The sequence below is a fragment of the Rhopilema esculentum genome, chromosome 11, assembly GCF_057945365.1.
Source record: "Rhopilema esculentum isolate cy_ngs chromosome 11, ASM5794536v1, whole genome shotgun sequence".
NCBI classification, from domain to species: domain Eukaryota; kingdom Metazoa; phylum Cnidaria; class Scyphozoa; order Rhizostomeae; family Rhizostomatidae; genus Rhopilema; species Rhopilema esculentum.
The window spans coordinates 13,068,588-13,091,452 of NC_142825.1; the positions used below are offsets into that span (position 1 = coordinate 13,068,588).

Sequence of the window (22,865 nt, forward strand, 5' to 3'; positions counted from 1 at the left end):
TGCAAGGTCATTTCATCTCCATGAAGAGCTTAAAAAGATGAATCTTTCAAAATAACCGTTGTGTACGGGAACCAATAACGCAAATAATTCAATATTTTAGAAACTTTGGAGGGAGTTGGAGCAATGTTGAAAGTGATAGCGATATTCCATTAGAGACTGGTGAAGCTGACGAATTGGACTATGGAAGTAGCGAATTATCACCTCATATACTTCGCGATTCCGGACCTGATTCTGATTTTGACAACGAAAATCATTCTTCGTTACTCTTTGGTGTTGAAAAAGCAGATCCTGTTTGCAAACTTAATGACCTGATCCGCAGAGGGGAGATTGACAAATATAGGATCCTATACAAATTCTTAAATGATGTAATTGAAATTCACTATGACCCTTTTCATAAATATGATAAGGATGTAATTGAATTTTTTAACAAAATTACATATCTTGTTGGGCGGAGTGTAGCATGCTTCATTAAAGGTCCTATGAGTTTCAATGAAGGCAGAGGAAGGAAGTCACATAGATACAGAGAAGGAAAAGCACATGAATCTTGGTGGTCCTTAATAATGGAAACTTTCATTTTGAATTCCAGTTAAAAATACAATTACAAATCTCACTATTGCAAGGTAATTTGTAACTGGCTAGCCTGTGTTTACAAATAAAAAACTATTACAATCGTAATAATGAGAAAAGAAAAAATATAGTATGTGGTGCAAATGGAGATGCTTGTAAGTTTGGAGATGAGATAGCGTTTCTGTTGATGATCAATAGACAAAGAGTTACACATGTCGATGAATGAGCTGCAGGAGTTGCCAAAAATACCAAGTGAATGGAAAGATTGACAAAGGTGGCATATTTCTCAGATATGAGGGTGGCATATTTCTCTGACTTTCTGACAGCATTGCAGTTGAGATTTGTTTCAAAGCCTATGGTTAGCTCTAAAACGTACAGACAGTTTTCTTTAGCTTTGAGAAGTAAGTCAGGGCGTAGTTGATCTCCAGTTATGATAGAAGGGGAAAGAAAGCCTGGTTAATCTGCGTAGAGAGAAGACCCATTTATTGCTTGGAAGGAAGTGTCTAGAAAGTGTCTAGTCATAAATGCAGAATTATGACGCCAAGTATAGCGGCCTTGGTCAAGGTACACTTTGCACCCAGCAACAACGTGTAGAAGTGTTTCTGGAAGAAGACAGAATTCACAGTCAGATGTTTGACTAAGGTTCCATTTCAGCAGATTTTTACAAGTTGGAAGAGTGTTGTTAAGATACTAGATGGTAAAGTTAAAGATGTTACTAGGCAAATTGCTCTGTGTACTTGACCAAATACAGTTCAGCTTTTCCAGTGAATGTTTCAGTAGGAAGGTAATTGTAGTAGCTCCCTGAGATGGTAAGTTTTGAGAGACGTTTTTTGTTCTCTTTTTTGACAGCCTTTAATACCTCTTTAGTATTACGATAGATGTCGTACTGTATGCTCGTGCCATGACTGGTGTTTTTCCATAGGGTTTGAATGTCAATGTTAGGAAAAGATTTTAGGGCATTGCGACAGACAGTTTGGCATTGCGTAAATTTGATAGAAGGCAGTTGTAGATTTAGGCCAAACTGATTTTTTGAGAGGATTATTCCATTCAATGTTGCAAAAACAGGAAGATCAAGCCACTGGCGAATGTAATTGAAAACAAGATTGTCTAGGTTTTGGACAACCCAGGTTTTTGGTAGATCTGCAACTGTAAAATGCCATGAAACTTTTGACAGAATATAACGATGGTATAATAGCAGTTTGTTTTTAGGATGGAGAGGTAAGTCGTCAATATCTTCCATAAGAGTAGAGAAAAGAGAAACGAGTTTAGATTTATGATCTTGGTTACTCATTTCAAAATCAAAGAAACGACCAAGATACTTAAAGGAATCGCCATTTTTGACAGCAGGTACTATTTGGTTGCAGATGAAAAGTTTTGGTTGAAATTGGAGGGATCGCGTAGAGTGTTTCTTGACATAAAAGGTAACACATTTGTCAACTCTGACAATGAAGTTTGCCCATTGACACCATCTGGTTAGGCAGTTTAATTAGAGTTGGTTCTAATTTTCTCCACTGGTAACAACAGCAGCATCATCAGCAAACTGAAACCAGTGTACTGGCTGAAACATGCGGTCATTACCATCATGGGGGGGGGGGGGGAGAAATCAAGCTGCTTATATTTATCTGATTTGATGTATTGTATGAACGTGTTGAAGCAAAGGTTGAAAAGAAGGGGGCTGAGGCAGTCACCTTGCAATACGCCGCTGTGAACGGGAATTGCAGAGGTTTGGAATTTATCGGTTATGATACCGGTATTAAAATCTAGATATAAGCTTGAGATCAATGATTGAATTTCCGAAGGTATATGATGATAAGCAAGAATGGCTGGTATCAGCTTTTGGTGAACTTCGCCAAAGGCGTTTTTAAGATCCAACAAAGATACCACTAAAGATCATTGCTTAATGCGAGCTAATAATAATAACAATAATAATAATGAAACCATTTTTATTTTATATTCTTCTACTTACAACAGTAAGCTCACTTTACAGGTAGTTACTATCGGCTAGCCTGGTGACAAGTCTACTAACTTTACAAAAGTTATAACATTTGAATAAAATAATAATAATGGAAACATTTCATTTTCAATTCAACTAAATCTACAATTACAAATCTCGCTATTAGAAGGTAATTTGCAATTGGCTAGCCTGGTTTTAAAAGAAAAAACTATAACAATCGTAAGGTAAAAGGAAAAACTGAGAAAAATAAAACAACCAAAATTAAAAATGATGTAATTCCGGATTTGTCCATGGTTTATTTTTGCAACAAAATATTTAGTACGTAGTACGGATGGCAATGTTGGAAAGTTCAGAGATGAGATACCGTTTTTGTTGTTGATCGATGGAGAGAGAGTCACACATTTTGAAGAAGGAGATGCAGGAATTGCCAAAGATGCCAAGAAAGCTCATAGGCAGATTCACAAAAGAGACACATATTACAAAGGTAATTTGCAATTGGCTAGCCTTGGTTTACAAAGAAAAAGACTATTACAAGCACAAACAAAATAAATTAACAAAAAAAAGGGAAAAGTGTGTTCGTCATTGTTTGTTTTAGGAGTCGTCAGTAGCAGAGATCGTTAGAATTGAAGAAGTTCAGGATTATTCCAAGATTTATTTTGCGGCAGAAAATGTAATAGGTAGTACGGATAGTTAAGTTGGATAGTTTTGAGATCATGAAGCGGAGATGATTCTCGCTGATGTCTAGAGCGTTGCACATGTCGATGAAAGAGGAGCAGGAGAGACCAAAGATACCTAGGGAACTGATAGAAAGATTAACAAACATGATAGAAGAATAGGCTGAGCTTAGGCTGTGAATAAGATTCGAGTATTTCTCTCTTTTGCGGTTAGCATTAACATCCAAGTTAATTTCATACAAGTATCCTACTGTAAGCTCGAGTATGAATAGCCGATGGTCAGAAGTGACTAGAAGTAGATCAGGACGGAAAGAGTCTCCTGTTATGATAGAGGGTGAGAGATAACCTGAAAGGTCTGCGTAAAGAGAGCAATTAGGTATAGCTTTTAAAGACTGTGCTAGGAAGTTCAATGCAGAGTTATGGCGCCATGTGTAACGGCCTTCTTCGAGGTATGTTTTGCAGCCTGCAACAATGTGAAGTAACGTTTCTGGCATATGGCAAAGAGAGCAATCGGACGACTGAGTAATGTTCCATTTAGATAGGTTTTTTCGCGTGGCAAGGGAGTTGCTAAGATATTTGAAAGTAAAACTGTAAATGTTCTTGGGCATGTTGCTTTGAGCCGTGGTCCATATATTAGAGGCTATAGGAAGAGAGTGGTCAAAGATGAAGGAAAGAACGGTACCTTGAGATACAAGATGGTTTTGAAGGCGCTCTTTATGTTCTGATCTAACAGCCTTCAATACTTCTCTGGTATTTCTGTAAACATCATATTGGATGTTCATGCTCTGGCTGGTATTTTTCCACAAAGATTGGATGTTTTTGTTGGGAGAGGATTTCAGTGCATTACGACAAACAGTTTGACACTGCATGAATTTAACAGAAGGAAGAATCAAGTTAAGACCGAACTGGTTTTTTGACAGAATAATGCCACTTAAAGTAGCACTTATGGGTAAATCGAGCCAACGGCGGATAAATGCAGAAACGTGATTAACAAGGTTTTCGACGATCCAGGTTTTTGAAAGATAGGCCACTGTGGGGTGCCACAAAACTTGTGAGAGAAGATAGCTGTTATAAAGAAGCAGCTTATTCTTTGGATGGAGAGGTAAAGAATCAATTTGCGTTAGGAGTTCTGTGAAGATGGAGCTGAGCTGCTTAGACATATGTTCTTGGTTGTTCATATTAAAGTCGAAGTGACGCCCAAGATACTTAAAAGACTCTCCAGTTATGACAGGAGGGACCATTTCATTATTGATGAAGAGCTTTGGCTGATATTGTAGGGAGCGTGTTGAGAATTTTTTAATACCAAAGGTTGTGCATTTGTCTACTCTTATAATCATGTTAGACCATTGACACCATCCTGTAAAGCAGTTTAAGAGTAGCTGGTTTTCTTTCTCCCCGTTTGTAATGACTGCAGCATCGTCTGCAAACTGAAACCAGTGCTCTGGGGTGAACATACAGTCTGGTGAACATATGGGGAGAGAAACCAAGCTGTTTGAATTTTTCTGCCTTTATGTATTGAATGAAAGTGTTAAAGCACAAAATAGAAGGGGACTGAGGCAATCACCTTGAAGAACTCCACGTTTAACAGGAATAGCAGGGGTGACAAATTTATCTGTGATAATAGAGACTTGAAATCAGAGACTGGATGTTTTCTGGTACTTGGTGATAAGATTGAACAGATTTGATTAGATTGTGATGAGCCTCTCCGAAGGCATTTTTAAGATCCAATAATGTTATGACTAGAGACCGTTGTTTTATTCGAGCTTTGTCTATTATATGGCTCATCATCGCAGTATGTTCGAGTGTACCGATATCTGATGGGTAAAACCTTTTTGAATCTGATGTTCTATGAAACTATTTTGTTTGAGAAAATCAAATGCAGAATCTCGGAGGCAAGATGTGAAGATTTTAGCGGGACCGATTGGAGAGTGATAGGTCTGAAGTTTGAGGGATCCTCTGTATCTCCTTTTTTGTGTATTAATATAGTGCAAGCTTTTTTCCATTCCGATGGGATATGTCCAGATAACCAGATTAAGCAAATCAAATCAGTTAAGATAGAGCGAAGATAAGGACAGCGTTTGAAGCAAATCACTGATATTTTGTCAATTGGACAAGGAGAGCTAGAGGATTTCATGCGACGGATAATGGAGGTTATCTTTTGGTACGGAGGAGGATCTGAATGAAAAGGATGAGTAGGATTACTGAAGGAAGGAATCCAAGATGGAATGGGAAACTGTTTGTTTGGATGCTTAGCAGAGAGTGTTTCTATAAAGAATTGTTTGCAACGCTCTAGTGAGAACGATGGAAGAAGGGAAGGTTTCTTTTGTAGAAAGCGTTTAACATAACCCCAGAAATTTTTAGAAATAGAAAGATCATGGTCAAGTGTTTCGCAGGAAGTGATAGTAGATGTCTTCTTAGCAAGTTTGCTACGTAAGAGACGGGAGACGTATCGTATTTCGTCTAACGAAGCATGACTATCCTTAAGTAATTTCAGGTCTTTTTTCAAGTTTTTGAGGCTATGATGTTGATACTTTTCGACGAGTCCTGTGTTTGAATTGTTCTCTTGAAACCCATATGTGTCTTTACAATAATTAAAGATGACTGATATTAATAATAATAATATTAATAATAAAATTAATAATGATAACAATAATAATAAATAAATGAGCTTTTTAAAGCCAACTGTTTAAACTTCTACATCAAATAAATACATACAAGATTAAATACATAAATTTTTAAGTACATAATAATCCATTAAAAACATAATTTAGAGGGTAGTACTATACAAATCTGAGCTATTCAAAACAATTGAATTACAAAGAAACCAAGCTGTGGCACGAACGTCCTACATATTTTGCATGATAGTTGGTGCCATTTCAGCTTTTAATTTCTTTCTTAAACTTATTAATAGATTGAGCATTCCTTGTGTACCGAGGTAGAGAGAGCCAAAGACGCTGCCCTCTATATTTGATAGTTTCGGTTCCATAAATGGCGGTATCATAAATTCATTATTATTTCTCAAATTATAAAAAGCATGACGCTCGCAGAAAATCTCCCTCATAAAAGGAGGGTTGATATTTCCCTTCGTTTTAAACATTTCAATCATTAGATTTTGCAGGTGCTTTACATGAATATTTACGAAGTCATCATTTTCTAGCAGAGTGCTGAAGCTAGAATCATAGTCTTTGTATGCAATTCTTGGAGCTATTTCATGATTTTTATTAATCTTACTATTCAAGTGCCTACTGTGGAACATCCAGACCAGTGGACAGTATTAAGATTTTAAGTTTATTAGCGTCCATGTATCCAGATATGCGAGCGAGGGCGGTATGCGTCCTTCATATAGAACACGTCTCAAAAGGTAAGCCGGCTATACTATCGAGCCTGGAGTCTGGAAACCTATCTCCCTTGGACAGCTTGAACTAATGAAAAACTTTAAATCTCTAACCATGGTTGAAAAAATGTCTAAACTGTTTTCCCATGTGCCAAGGGAAATGATGGGACGAGTCTGAAACCTGCAATCGAATCTGATGAACGCTTGGAATTAAAAGTTGGTCTAGCTTTTAACATTGACATTGATTACGTTAAAAAAACAAGTCTAGTCCCGAGGCTGACTTTTTGAAGGAAAATCTAATTACTGATATAGTCATTATTACATCTGTTACTAGCATAGACAATAAATGCAGTCTACTAGTTTCTGTTGATTACTCTGGTAAAGCTGGAAAGACAGCAGAATCGCGTGACAATATGTTTCTTGAACAGCTAAAGATCCTACAGAGTTGCGAATCATGTTATAAAGAGGCACCATCTGCCAAACATATCACAAAGACGTGTCATGAGCGTTGTACCAGTTTTTGTCAAGCCTGTTATGAATGTGTGTTATGAATGTCACGATAAAGGTCGGGCATTGTTGCATTGTTGCTCACGTTGCGTAACCGTTCTAGTCCAAGCACTATGTCGGAAATGAGAAAGCATATCTCCAAAAACGATCATGTAAAAAATAAAGATCGCCACGATCCACCTTCTGTCTTGACCTTGTATAGCCATTCACTCACCTCATTTTTATCAAAGATAGGATATTAATGTCATACAATAATTCCAGAGCTCGATAAGTTTAAGACTGGCAACAGATTAGGTAGGTACCTGTCAGCGGTTAGTGTCTCATTGGCAAGCTATGGCTGGCTGGTTTTCCTCTCGTGGGACAAACAAGCGTGGTTCATCTACATTGTATCATACATGCTTTCACAGCCCAGTTGACAAAATTACTGTAATCGCCAAAAATTTACCATCTAATCGGGTGCATTGCAGAGAGGGTGTAGCATTTTTAAGCCCGTGTGATGGGCCAGTTCTTTTATCCGAGCTCGAGGATAACAAATTGAAGTTGGTTGCAAGCAAAATAACCACAAAGGAACGCCAGAGGTGTCCTGAAGAACGGTTTCAATTCCACCTAACTGGAACATTGGCTGAGGTTCGTGAAAAGGCAAAGAAACTTTTGAAGAGAAAAGAAGAATAGTATTAAGCTAAAAGATATAATAATGAACGGATAAACTTCCCAAATGATGATACTTGTAATCATATTCAAGCTTTTTCCATGGTGGACGAGGATCTGTGCTTTTCTGCTGACCTAAGCTCAAAGAAAGTGGTATCAGCTTGTTTAAAGTACGTTGGATACGGATTTGTGCCAGCAACATCAGAGAGAATGTTGATTACCAAGATAAGTAGTCATCGATTTCAAGTATGTGTTTCAACGACCAAAATATCTATGTAGCCCACAGGGAAAGAATAAGCGTCGTTAAGCGTACAACTCACTTTCACAAAGTAGTCTATAATGCTATGTACTGTAACTGCATTTTGGTACCTTACAAGAATGGGGATCGGAGTCAATCGAGCATTTTAGAGATTTATCATGATGACGAAATCAAACTTTTCGCTGGCAGCAAAGTAGAGAGCTGCCAAGATAAGCCAGCTAAGCAGTGTCAATTCAAACAGCCCATTGGCATCGGTGTAGAATTTGATACTGTGGTATATGCTTGCGATGCCCAGTCAAATTCTGTGAAGCTGATAACACCTCTTAATGAGACTGCAAAATTACTTGACGCTTTTGGCCAGCTTCACAATGCTTTTTCTGTCAATAAGAAAGGACAGTCATACTCAAACATGACACTGTCAGAAGCATCCAACAAAGTGAAACAGTACAAGCAAGTTCTTATGGACTTTGTAAGAGCAGTTCATTCTACACAACGTTTACCAAATATCCTAAATGAACCACAGGGAATGGTTTCTGCGGCTACAATCAAGTCAGTTGATATTCTAGCTTGGGGTTTGCAGAGGTTGGATTCTATAATGTCATCTCTTGAAATTGTAGGCACGAACCTTCTCAGCTGCATGACGTTAGATGTGGAACATCTCCATTCAACAAGCCATATTAAACACTCACTACTATCAAAACAAGAATATTGCAGGGATTTTGGCAATACCGTCAAAGAAAGTATCCAGCGCTTGTCATCATCATCCTTTTCCTATTACACAAGTGAAAAAGCCTCATGGTATCCAAAGCAAGAGCATGGTATTCATTCATCAGCCCTATCTTTGGTTTCCCCACTACCTCAGATAAACATGGATGAAAAGTCGGTCGGTGAAATGCGAAGTTACGCTTGCATGTATGGCACTGCTGTGCGTCAGAGGACAACTAATCAAAAAACGACAATGGCAAAACATGGCACTATGCCAGAAATGATCTACCAAAGGAAGCTAGTCATCACAGAGAAAGCTAACTTTGCAAATCATAAAGATACAGTGGTTGATGCAGAGGAAATTGACAGCATTGGAAACGAAGTTGAAGAAATTGAACTCGAGTATGATTCAAGTACTAACGACCGAGATGATGATGCAACAAATTCTGAGCTGGACACAAGGTCAACGTTTCTGGTCAGAGTTTCCATTCGATATGGAAGAGCTCCGAGGATCAATAACAAATACATATCATGATATCGTGACCATTGGTATGAATACAGCATTAACTTGACGGATTTTCATATTTCGCCTGAAAAATTAGTGGATTTTCGTATTTGTTCACTAAAAGTAGGCGTATTTTTGTATTTCAATACCCCCTTACACCCCCCACGCTTTTGTAAGGAATGTTACTCAAATCAACATGCAAATTATATTCTAACAAATCTGTACCACCAAAACCTGTCCCGGAGGTGAGAAATGATGGATAAATACAATAGATAAAAGGACAATAGAACAAAATCAACCTGAGGTATACCCTAAGAGACCCCGATAAACTTACGATTGCACGCCTTGTAGTTATTAAACCTAAGCCTAAACGGCGTGCAAGTGCTACCCACATACTGTACACCACATACTTTACATTCCATAGAATACACCACATTGGACGAACCACAGTTAAACGAAAATGTTATCTTAAGGCGGGTTTCCACTTTGGCGAATCTGGTTGCGCGAACCTTGTGATCGCTCGATTGCTATCGCAGGATTGATTTCCACTCTTGAGATTTGGCCGCGCGATCCTTGTCAGTGCCCTAGAAGAATTAGGCGCGTAAACAATATGGCGATTACAAGGCCACAAATTTTGATTCTCATTTTATTGAGGTGACGATTGAAAAGAAAAGCACTGCAGCCTCGTAAGAAAAGGAGATGCTGGGTAAGGAAAATATGTGCAGAGAGATATGAAAAGGGAGAGTATCACCAGCTTGTCAAATAGATGAAACTTTTCGACATTTTCAAACGCAAGATAATTTGACTGTACTTTAGGGGATTTTTTCCATCGTCTTCTTCTCAGCGTAGCAGAGCGTGGAGTTGACTTTTTGGACAAGCGCCAAAGAAAACAAGACAGGAGGCATTTTACGCAAACCAGACAAGAAAACAAAGCATCTAATTGGTTCTTGATAATCTGGTCGCAGAAAAGTTAAAATCTATTCAACTCCCAAAAGCGGTCGCGCGATCGCCAGTGCAAAGGGGAATCACTGCCAATGGGTTTAATGCGCATGCCCAGAACAGCAGTCGCGCGATCGCGTGACCTGAATCGCCGAAGTGGAAACCCGCATTTATATTCCTTATAAGTTATATGGGAAGTAAAAGTATCTCTTCCACATATAACATTACACACTTGACATCGAGACTTGTCACGTGGAGTACAATCCTTGTTATGCGAAGCCCCTGCCCCCTCACTATGAAGTTTAGCCCTAACTAGTATATCTTTAAGATTCTTACACCTCTTGAATGATATCAAAGGTGGCTGAGGAAACACCTTCCTGTGCTCTTCTGATACTGTAAGGATAGAATGAAGTCTCCCGGCCACCTTTGCCCAAATTATTCAAGGCTGGATGATATATGGTAACCAATGGAACCCGCCCATTCCCATTGTGTTCATGTTTCCCATTAGCCTTATCCAGTAGTGTAACCCTATCCTGCCTACGTGCCTTATCTATCTGTTCTGTTATAAGTGATTCCTCATAACCCCTTTTCTTTAACCATCCAGCCAAATCCTTTAACATATCCCGTAACTGCAAGACTTCTCATGTAAATACTAATGTGTATCAGTAGGTTTACAAAAAAATATGTATGTATGTATAATTTTGCCATCAAATAAATTAAAATTTAAAATTAAGAAAAAGAAAAAGATCTAAGTACAGATATATAAAATTTACAGATAGAAGTTAAAAGCATAGACTAAAAACACCCCAGGTTAAAAATGGCCGGGATAGCATTAAAAAGGTCAATACGATCTTGTTTCCAAAATGGTCCCTCCAGAGGTGTTATAAAAAAAATGTGTACATGTAAAATTGATTTGTATCCGAAACTAGGAAAAAAGTAATTCTGGAAAAATGTTAACTAGAACCTTTTCTTTGGCTGAATTTAGATTTTCAATAAAATATGTAGGGGCTTTCCTCCTGACTTTGTAGATCATCAAAGAATTTATCTTTGATCTTGTATTTGAAACTATTGACGTTCTTTGCAGATTTTAGTTTTTACGGTAGATTGTTCCAAATTTTGGGACCAAGATATGAGAGGCAATTTTGCCCTATGTTTTTCTTTCGGAAAGGCTGATTCAGTTTGTTTTTAGATCTTCGAGTGATTCTGTTCTGGCCAACTGGTAAGAACATCTCTGACATGTAGGGTGGGGCTGAATTATCAAAAACTTTTGCAGTCATACATTGTTCAAAGCTCTCTTTCGTTGGGAGCCAATTGATATTTGTGAATTCCTTGATTCCTATATGTGCTCTGTTATTTAGATTCAAACAAAACCTGGTACATTTATTTTGAGCTCCCTGAATTCTTTTGGTCAATCTTTTGTTTAAGTATGGAAACGAAGCTCTGCTTGCATAGTAAAAATGGGGCTGAATTAGTGCGTTTGCTAGCAATCTACGCAGGGAGAAGTCAAGAAAATGTTGCTTTCTGTAAAGAAATCTTAGCCTGCCATTGATTTTTCCTAGGATTCTTGCAGCCATTGATTCTCCGGACAGGTTTTCATCGAGAATACAGCCTAAATATGTGACTGAGGTGTATTGTTTAATCTTGATGTCGCCTCTTCTGATGTCCAGTTTTTTTCTGTCAGTATGTTTATTCTTTCTACTAAAAAGTATCTATTTTGTTTTGTCCTCTCAAAAATGAATGCTTAGTTTGTTATCAACAAACCAATCGCAAAGAGTATTGAAATTTCTGTTTAGTTGTTTTTCTATTTCATTCACGTTATTGTCTCCAAAAACAAGACAGGAGTCATCTGCATACAGAAGTAAGTCACAGTCGACTGCCTGTGGCATGTCATTTACATATAAAAGGAAAATTAGCGGGCCAAGAATAGAGCCTTGAGGAACACCACACGATAATTCACCAGGTGATGAGGAATCTTTTCCTATGCTTACAAAGAAAGTTCGGTTTGTTAGATATGATCGAAGCCAAAGTATGACTGAGTCAGCAAAGCCAAGGTGCTTCATTTTTTCGAGGAAAATTTCCTGGTCGATTGTGTCAAATGCTTTTTGTAGATCTATTAATATCATGCCCGTAAACATATTATTTTCAAAACCCTGAACTATTTTGTCACTTAGATATGATAAACATGTGTCGGTTGAATAGTAGGGACGAAAGCCGGATTGGTAACGATAGATAATTTTGTTTTTATCTAGATATTTTTTTATCTGCTCGTGGACAATTTTTTCAATTACTTTAGAACTTTGCGGCAGAAGTGAGATTGGTCAATAATTTTTTGGTTCATCTTTGTTCCCCTTTTTAAAGAGAGGTTTCAATTTCGCTGTAGGACTATCCCCTCACTTAGAATAACTTTAATGTCTAGAAAACTTATACTCTCCCTAGAGTGCACCCCTGTAAACTTAATGGTATCATGGCTACTTTTAAGAAAGTTGATGGAGGTCTCAAGCTTCTCCTCGCAATGTGTCAAGATGAAGAAAACATCATCGATGAATCTCATCCAGACAATGGGTGTGTCCACTGATTCCTTCAACAATCTTTCTTTCAACCCAGTCATAAAGAGGGCTGCATAAGCTCGAGCGAACTTAGTTCCTATAGCGGTGCCTAACTTCTGTCTATAAAACCTATCATCAAAGATCGAGAACCAGAGATGCCAATCCCACTAGGGTATCAGAAGACACGTTTGGGTTTACCTTCTATCCAGCGCTTCCCTGATGGCTTTCAAACCCTCTCCATGTGGAATGCTAGGATAGAGTCCCACAACATCAACCGTGCATAGTATAGCCCCCTCTGGTATCCTATTTATTGCACTTAACTTAGATAAGAAATGATAGTGTCCTTAATGTACGACCTACCGAGGCTAATCAGTGGATTGAGGTGGTGATCTAGATATTCTGATATATTTTCTGTAATGGTGCCACAATTGGAAATTACTGGACGACCCTTAACCCCACTTAATCCCTTATGAGTATTAGATAACAAATGGAACCTACCTAGTTTTCCTCATTCACCCCTGTCCCAAACTACAACAGCTGAACCCTTATCCGCTACCTCTTGGTTACTACGTATATTCCTATGCTTGCTATCGTGTGTGTATATTCCTATGTTCGTTCTGCCTCGCTTTGGTAAGGAATTCCCCGAAAAAAGTGAAATTCGTTGCAAAGAAGGAAGTCGTCCTGTAATCTGGCTGCGTGGAGAAGATGGGAGATTAGATTTTGCCCCGGAAATGGCGTCCGGCGATATTCATGAGATATTGATTTGGTCGGTGTCTGGTGGAACGCTGCTTGTCCTTCTGTTTGTAATCATCATTTGCTGTTCCTTTTGCAAACGACAGGGGCCTTCATATGTATTATTACCATCAGAACGGCCTATCAATACAGTCAGGCAGCCTTACTACGACAGCTTCAGAAATTTTGCGGATTATATCATTAATAAAGATGAAATACATGTATCTAAAAAGTATGTACCTCTGTCTTAGACTCTGAAAACTCTTAAGTTAGAGTGCAAAGAAGCATGCCTAGAAATTATTTGGATGAGAATCGTAAAGCCATTTATCATTACTGCTAATAATGTTCGCTGGCATTATTAAATTAGCACTTAGCTAACTGAACTATTATACGATTTTGGCTAGCTTACCAACCTCTTCTCTTCGCTTACACTTTCCTTTTCTACATCAAAAGAGCGCACGAGGGCGGTTGCAGGTCTTGGCCATGAAAAATTTAGCAAAATTTGCTGTTTACATTTTCCTTGATTTTTTTGCGCACTCTTGCCCTAGTAGCTGATTGAAATAGTATAGGTAAAGAACCCAGGAGTTATCAACTGAACTGAATTTCACACCAAAGAAGTTGCTATAATTTTCTTATTTTTTTGTTTCTTAAACATATCACACGTTTTGCTTGTCATAGGTTGGTTGGCTGACCATTAGCAAATCTGTTTGGTTTGGTCTATCCATTGGTCTCAAAGATTGTCTCAAAAATTAAGAATTAACGATTCTAGCTCATTAAATTTTACTATATCTCTAAATTATAAGCATCTGCCAATATACAATTCCTTGGTTCAAGGCTACATGCAAACATCCAACTTTTCTTCACTTCATTATCATATGAAAGTTTTGCTTCGTGAATACTAGAAAATTTTTAAAAGCAAACCCCAAATGAAAGATTTTAATGCAATATTACTTGATCAATATTTCTTTTTTACAGGCTTGGTGAAGGTAGCTTTGGAGTTGTTTATGTAGGGGTATTCAGAGGATCTGAAGTTGCAGTTAAGACTATGCTATTACCACTTTGCCTAGATGAAGGTTCACAATCATTCTTAAATGAAGTTTCGACATTAAGGTGAGACAATTTATGTCCTTTAAGCTCATTAATTTTCCAATGCATATTGAAATAATCCTGGCAATAATATCAGTTAGTATCAGGTGTTTTCATTTAATTTTTTAGTTCTGATATGTTTGTCCTGTACAGTTTGACTATCTAAGCTTCTTTGTGTCTCAAAACCCAATATTTGAGTAATGGCAAGTCAAGAAAATGAAGACAGGAAAATAATAGTTTGAAATGCCACAAAGAGAAGGAATGCATTGAAAAATAATTTTTGCTTTATTGAAAACATGTTGTATGATAGTGTCCCCTGTTAGCACAGAATGCTAAATACATGACACTGTAATAAATTAATACAAAAAATAATGATGATGAATATTTGGTAACATTTTCAATAGGCAAGCAATGTATCTCATTGGCCATTTTTGATCCACAACTAGGAATATATATTTCATAGCATTGAAGAACTTTCCTAGAATTTATAAATGTGACTTAATAGGATTGAACAGTGATGTACTTTCTCAATAATAATTGGAGATAATCCAAGACAAGACAAGATAACACAAGACAATCCAATTTATAGTGCAAAAAGAGACAGAAATTTAGATTCAGTAAGTATGTATGCTTTGACACCTTGAAATAGAAATATAATCCTTGCAAAATAGAAATACAATTGGAATAGATACTTTTGGCAAGAACTAATTTTTGGTACTATTTCAGCAAACTTCGAAATCGCTACATAGTCCAATTCATTGGAATATGCCTGTCAGTTGACAACCCATGTATCATTATGGAATACATGCAAGGAGGTTCTGTTGCTGACAAAATTCATAAAGATTTTTGCTCTCTTGAATGGAAATTAATAATTAAATGGGTAAGCATGATTACTATCCACATTTCATGTATTCAGAGGCAAATGATAACTTGGTTGGTGGGGGGAGGGGCACAGCAAAAAGCACTAAAAATGACTATCGATATACTGTAAAAAGGAAAATTGGCTAAATCTGCAATGGGAGATGGGAGTAGGGGTGGATGGTGCCATAGCCCTCCTGACCGTTCCTTTTTTAGGTAACTTGGTAATGAGCTTTAAGTTTGTTTGTCTTGAGGAATCCTGGTAAAAATAGAGGAGTTGCAGTTCTGTGCTGAGTTCATCCTTAACGAAAGAAAATGATCAATACAAAACAATCCACAACAAAGGAATATAAAAATTGCCTGAAGGCGATAAAACTTTGTTCTCCCTGAGCATGGAGAAGTAGGTGGCTGAGATGAAGAGCTCAGAAATGTTATGTTTTGGTCTGTGCACTTCATGAGAAATCTTATCCTGCAAACTATTTATGTCATGGTAATAAACTGGGTTGTAGAATTTCCATAAGATTGTATTTCTATTACTTTATATGCAAAAGCTTTTAAAGCCTTGATAATAGAAAGACTTGATAATAAGGAAATAAAAAGAAAGTACTTTCAATCAGTTTATTTTTCTTTGAAAGAGTGGACAAATAAAAGGCTTTCCTTCAAACCCTTAGAAAAGCTTTGGTTCAAACCCTCAAAAGGCTGAAGCTAGCCTCAAAAATCTAGTTAGGCTGAAGCTAGTGCTCAAATTTCTGACAAAATGGTATTTTTGGGGGGCTGTAGCCTTCATATCTTCAGATAATTTTCAGATTGTCATTAAATCTGTTATTGTTTTTCCCTTCTTTAGAGCGTTAGAGCTGGCCAAATTGTCAATGCTAAGAAAATATGATAATCAAAGTTCACTTATAATTTGCTTTATAGTCATTGGATGCAGCAAAAGGAATGGAATTTCTTCATGCACACAAACCTCAGCCAATTATTCACAGAGATCTAAAGTCTGACAATCTTCTGGTGGATGAAAATTGTGTTGTCAAGGTTTGTGGAAATTTCAGTTAGAAAAGAACAGAAGGCTTAAAACAAGATATTTCACGTGTTTGATATTTTCATGAAGAGTCTTTCAATTTTCAAAATTCAGAAGCTTTCACAGAGTTCTAATTTTTCCAGCATTCTTTTTCAGGTTGGTGATTTTGGAACAGCAAAGCTATATAAAAAATTTACAAATAGTGGATCAATGTTCAACCGAAGTAAACGGCGAGTGCAAGGTTATTTATTTTGCAATAATCTTATGTTGAGAAGCATTGTTTTACAATAATATGTCTTAAAATCATCAATATCTAAGTGAAATACTAAAAAGAATAACATAAGCATTTTGTGGAAGATCACCAAATTCATCATGGGCACAGAAAAAAAGGATCTTCAAAACATTGATAAAATCTTTGATTTAATTATTCTCTTTATTCTATGGTTTCAATTTTTACAATACTGCAGTAAATAATGAACTAATTGTTTTGTAGATGATCAAAGGTCTGGATTTCCAGGGACAGTGTGCTGGGCAGCACCGGAAGTTCTCCCCCCAAAGCCCCCTGGGATTAGAGGCAAATACACGACAGCTGCAGATGTATATTCATATGGTATAACACTATGGGAGATGATTTCCAACAAACGGCCCTTTAGAGGCTACAAGTTTGAGTTTCAAGTAAGAAGAAACATTCTTTCATCTACCCAGAGTCTTTTTTATGCATGTCACTTTGTTGTTTTTTGTAACAGAATGCTTCAATACTGATAAGTATTATTATGAAAAGTGGTGGGTCTAAAAATGGTGGGGGGGGGGCTGGACAATAAATCAGAAAAAAAGAGGCTTTGCTGGTGGTTAATTTATTAAAATTTTGCACTTTTTGCAAAATATTAGGGTGCTAAAGCAACCCCAGTAGGGGCAGACACTTAGTCAAATAGTGGGGGGGGCATGCCTGTCATTAGAAACAATGACTTCACATTTCCCAATTTTTTTAGAAAAAAAAGCAATTGTCCTTCAAAATATTTAGGGAATCCCCCTTCGCCCCTATCACCCCTATTGCCCCCAGGTATCCGCAAATGCATCCAAAGTTTGCCTGCAGCAGATAACAGCCACACAGATTCGATGGGCCAGATTCATTAACTTAGCTGTCAGGTTTCATTGAAATTTCACTTGATCTTACCAATAGTTGTTCGAAATCCTCAAAAACAGATAAACGATCATGGGCTCAGTCACAAGTTGGGAAGTGGGAGGGAGGCAAGGAAAATGTAACACCCATAAGAAAATATTTTGAAAAAGCTCTATTGTGTTGCAAAAAGTTCGAGGACTATGCCAACTCAACTGGCTTTTTCAGTTAGTTTTGAAATGTTCATAAAATCAAGTGAATCGAGTAGCGTCTGCTGGAGGGGAGCGGGCTTTACGCGCAAAAACTTTACAAAACGCTGTGCTACACTGGCTCCAAAGAAGAGTTAAAGACAACATGATATATTGTCCAAAAATTATCATCTGTTCAAAGACGTGAACAGCAAAAGACGCTTTAACACTTAATTCTTTTAATAACCTGACTTTAGAACAATTCGCATAATTTCAGCCCTCACGTTTTTATTGTTTATTGCTTATTATAATAAGTTTTTGTAATTGTTGTTGAAATGCTGTTTTGCTTATCGCTGTCCTTTGTTTTGTTGGCTGTTGCTATTCTTTTCTTTTTCAATTTTTGCTTGTATTGCTCTTTGACAGGGGCGTAGCCAAACAAACTTTTCGATGGGCTAAAGAAGTAATTTTTGCCGACAAAAAGGGCGTGTCTCACTCTTCACGGGTGTGGTCAAAATATAAATACGCTTTTAAGCGTTTCTGTTTCAAATTTCATACTTTACTTCCAAACTTTGAAAGTTTAACTACTACAGAAATGTTTATACGTTGCAATTGTTGCAAAAAGGTTACAGGAAGAGAACAAAATGTGCTTCTTTTGCCCGGCAAAAATCCTTTAGGAATCCAAAATGTTAGAGGGGGGGGGGGGGTACCTGCTCCGTGAGCTTTATTGGATATTGGATCTCAACCTGCCTCGTTTCTTTTGTTGGTCATATTTTTTCGACAGATCTCACCCTGATGTTTATTATAAGGAATGTTCTTTTTAAAAGAGCGTATAATATTGTTTTTGTTGTTGTTCGTGTTCATTCAGTATTTAGTTTTTTATCTTAAATTATACCCGGTTTTTTTGTTAAAAGTAAAATTCTGATGTCTTATGTTTTATGTCTTAGATAATGGACGCCATTATAAGTGGAACGCGACCCGAAATACCATCAAACTGTGTCCCTGCTATGAAAGAACTTTTAAACGAATGCTGGTGTAAGCAAATCGAACGTAGGCCGACATTTGAAATGATTCACAAAATACTTGACGACTGGATGACGAAAATAAGGCTAGTTGAAATCGCGACACCTCAAACTCGAGCTACTTTTCCCCCTTCAGGTAGTTTAAAAAAAGAGACCTTACCGTTACGTTAGTGCAAATTAACCCAAGGATCGCGAGCAACTTATTGTTTGAGGGGGCTCTTAGATTTGGGGGGGGGCTAAACATGCTAAAAACAAAGAGCAAGGCTTTTGGTGCGGTTTTAAGTACATTTTGGAAATTACTGGGGAGCTAAAGCCCCCTCAGCCACCCGCTTCCGCGGTCCCTGAATTACCTTTTAACAAGTTTTATACTGTAAAATGATCATTATTTTTTGTGTATTGATTCTCAGTCATCATTGATCCATACATTCTAACAACGGGTTCTTTTGACAGGGAAAAATTAATATGGTATGCCTCTTAAGAAGAAACGTTTATGAACTATCAAATATTAATGGGAATTAATTAGTTAATGCGAGTTAATACCCGCGGGGAAGGCGCAGATTACTCTCTCTCTCTCTCTCTCTCTCTCTCTTCTCTCTCTCTCTCTCTCTCTCTCTCTCTCTCTCTCTCTCTCTCTCTCTCTCTCTCTCTCTCTCTCTCTCTCTCTCTCTCTCTCTCTCTCTCTCTCTCTCTCTCTCTCTCTCTCTATTTTTCTTCTCCTTTCTCTATCTGCCCTTATTACACTTCCTTCTCCCTCGACCATAAATTACGTCATTGATCGGGCAATACAAGGGTCGATGCACCGAAAGCCCAGTGTTTTTTTCCTGAGATATGGATTTGAGACACTTTCGCCGAAATCGCCAAAAACAAACAATCGCCAAAAACAAACAATCGCCAAAAACAAACAATCGCCAAAAACAAACAATCGCCAAAAACAAACAATCGCCAAAAACTATTTCAGTAAGGATAACCAAATTACACCCTGTTTCAATTGTTTGTTGTGAAGGTTTTCGGACACTGTATAGGGATTTATTCTGATTAGAATGGTGGTATTTTTGCTCCCATTCTCCCATAGCGCAAACAATAGACTCAAACTATGATATGATTCCTGCTTTTTAAATGATGCCTGCAACACACAGGCTAAGCGTCGAGACATGGCTATACAACCACATTGATCATTTCAGATGTTGAATCAAGATAACCGTTATTCATGCACGCTTTGCATTTGAAAAAAACATTTATCATCCGATCAAGTCTATAATCACATTAAAGAATACATCATTTGATACACGGATACTACGTATTCTACGCATTGAACTCAGATTATAGAAACCTCCCGACAATTTGAGAGCAAAGTAACTTAGAAGGAAATTAATCTTCCCACGTAGCACAAAAATGCGAACACAGAATTGAAATATCCGTGTTATAATTATATTAAATAGAAAAGACTAATTAATCCTGATTTTTGAACTCTGTCTTTTTTAATAGTAGCGCAAAAGAAATATTCTTTGAATCGCTTTTGAAAACTTAATTTCCATTAAAGTTTTCGATGTATTGAGCTCTTAATTATGTGAATTTTGTGTAATTTAAAGAGTGTAAAACAAAAATTAAATTTAATTCATCATTATTGCAACAAAATGTTTGTAGGGAATGGTATCAATATTTTAATAAAGACATGTTTATGTTTGATATTGATATTTTACATACGCAAGATTTTTAAGTTTTCAATAACTTATTTTGTGGCTCTGTTTCTCCGCTTCTCCGCTTCTCCGCTTCTCTGCTTGGGTTTCAATTTTCGCAAGTGAAATTCTTTGCCTCTGGTACCCAGGGTATTGAACAACCCTCAGGCTGATCCAAATCTAAACTCTCTTGAAAACTGAGGACGAGGAATTTTGGGTAAGTTGTAACATTTTGACAAAATATCTGATGATGTAATTCTATAAGTTTTACTAAACTTTCCCAATTAGCACATGTTGGCGTTTCCTGTTGTTGATATAAAAGATAGTAGCTTGAAAATTTTCATTTTATTTTTGTTTTTATAATGATGAAAACAAATAGAAAAGGTGTTATCATATACTGAAATTCAGATATAAGTTGACAAGTAAATACATGCATCAATTCGAAAGCAGTAGTTCTTGAATAACGGTTTAGAAACGTAGATGATGTTACCAAAAATGACGACGAAAATTCTAAGCTAATGACGTCAGCAAACATGGAAACTTCCGGTCAAAGGTTCTAGTGGCCAAATGTGGCCTACAAATCTCCGTTGTTGATTTAGCAAAACCGTAAGGAAACTGAAGTCGACAATTTACAGCGTTTTTGGAAAAAACTTTAGAAATAGGTAGACACGGTTGATTGACATATGAATAGATTACACCAGGCCAAGCTTTTTCATTTTTTTTCATTCCGATTCCGGACTTTTCTTGGTCCCGGTTTATTCAGTAACAAAATTCCACTCGCTTGCGTTCTGGTGATAAGATGGTCTACCTAACCACCAGTTTACGTAAATCTATTGTTGAAAAGTAAGCAGCATTCACACAGTACTCTCAAAAATAACAACCCTTCGTCTTGCCTTCAACGTTCGATGCGGTTCAACCAGAGCATTTTCAGGAACTAATTCGTTGTCATCTTTTTTTCTTGATGGCTCAGAATTTGATCGTTCTCTTCCAGATTCAAGCTTTTCGTATCCCCGCTTTTTCCAAAACAATTTAGCTGGACCATCAGTCGTGTCGAATGTTCCCTGGTCCTCGGGGCCTTTGTGATCTACCAGTCGAACAATAAGGTCGGTCATATCAGGCTCACTATGCGTTATCCTTTCCATGGCAAGGGGTATTAATATATCAAACTTCTGCAACGATTTTAAGGTTTGCCAAAGAACATTTCTACAGTACAGGACAAGCTGAAGATCAGAAGAAGCCTATTCCTTGTAACAGTCTTGACAGCACACAATACAAAACAAATGTAAGACTTGACAGCCAGCAAAGGTGTTCTTTCGCAGTATCAGGAAAGGTTTGAAGCCGTTACAAAATCTTCCAGTCCTTAGCCTTAAAGGCGATTTTATTCACGTTGGCGAACACAATTGAAATGTTAAACCAAATAAAAGCCAGCCAAATAAACAGAATGTAGACAAGCTGATCGCACGAACCAAGGTTGTCGCACGAGCGAGATCACATGAAATTTGATGACAAGCTCGTGCTATTGTACACAGGATTACCTGCTGAGTGCAAATAGCAACCGAGAACCAGACCAAACGCCCAGCCATCAATTTCTATATAAACGTTTGTAAACATTTTGTTTTTAATTCGCTTGCAAATAGATACCCTTTATTAAAATTGGACTAGGTTGGCTCGACCAAATTTACCAGGGAAAATTTGGGAAATTTTTGTTGTTTGTCTAGAAAAGACATGTGCAGTGCAGACTTATATTTCCTCAAAGGAGGGGGGTGGCTTTCTCCAGTGATGACGTCACAAAGGTATACACATAATCCGAAAGAGCATCATGAATATCTTTTCAATATCTTTGTTTAAACAATTTGAACTTTTTCGTACGCGTCATGTTGAATTTCATGAGCATGTGCAGGATACCCGATGAGTGCATTGGTTAGCTGTTATTCATTCTCTATTATTGTGCAAATTCAGCAAAATAGTGAAATTTGAAACCGAAAGACACGTTCGACATTGAAATTTTGTTAAAAAACTCTGAATAGATTAAAGTTTTGTGAAATGTAGCTACGGTCTTTTATTATGTAGCTAGTGTTCATACTGAGCCATGTATTTTTTTTGTAATTAAGTTTACATTCTGCATTGATTTTGTGACAAAAAAATAAAAAATGAAAAAAAATATCGTTATCTTATGATTAAATTACCACTTATGCAAGAAACATAAGTTTGGTTCATGGGTTTATTCGCAGAATCGTATGGGAAGACAACACAATAGCTTGACAGCTATGAATGTATTCAGGGCCGTCGCGAGGCAAGCCTTGTTGGGGGGGGGGGGGGTGTTGGACTACAAATTTACCTGATTAAAAAAAATAAATACCTGAAATTTTTAAGTTGCTGTCACAAACCTCTGCAATACATTTTGCCAATCTATCTGTGTGGACTATAATTCGCAACTTTCATTTTAAAATGATAACAACGGACTTTCCTAATAGTTGTTGCCAAATCGGTAAACTGGGACGGCAAAGGTTATAACTACTCGAGGCGGCACCAT

The 22,865-nt window shown here is 37.3% G+C and overlaps 2 protein-coding genes across 2 annotated transcripts; both read left to right on the forward strand.

Moving 5' to 3' along the window:
* The first annotated feature begins 7,438 nt into the window (after nt 1-7,438).
* On the forward strand, nt 7,439-9,294 carry LOC148959023 (uncharacterized). The gene has a single exon (XM_089111065.1). The coding sequence runs from the start codon at nt 7,933-7,935 to the stop codon at nt 9,181-9,183; it is 1,251 nt and encodes a 416-aa protein (XP_088967191.1). The 5' UTR covers nt 7,439-7,932; the 3' UTR covers nt 9,184-9,294.
* Nucleotides 9,295-13,278: 3,984 nt separating this feature from the next.
* On the forward strand, nt 13,279-19,606 carry LOC135693433 (uncharacterized). The gene is made up of 7 exons (XM_065211926.2): nt 13,279-13,602; nt 14,346-14,480; nt 15,183-15,336; nt 16,233-16,346; nt 16,489-16,573; nt 16,826-17,007; nt 18,582-19,606. Exons 1-7 carry the CDS (start codon nt 13,370-13,372, stop codon nt 18,825-18,827), a joined length of 1,149 nt encoding a protein of 382 aa, XP_065067998.2. The 5' UTR covers nt 13,279-13,369; the 3' UTR covers nt 18,828-19,606.
* Nucleotides 19,607-22,865: the final 3,259 nt, after the last annotated feature.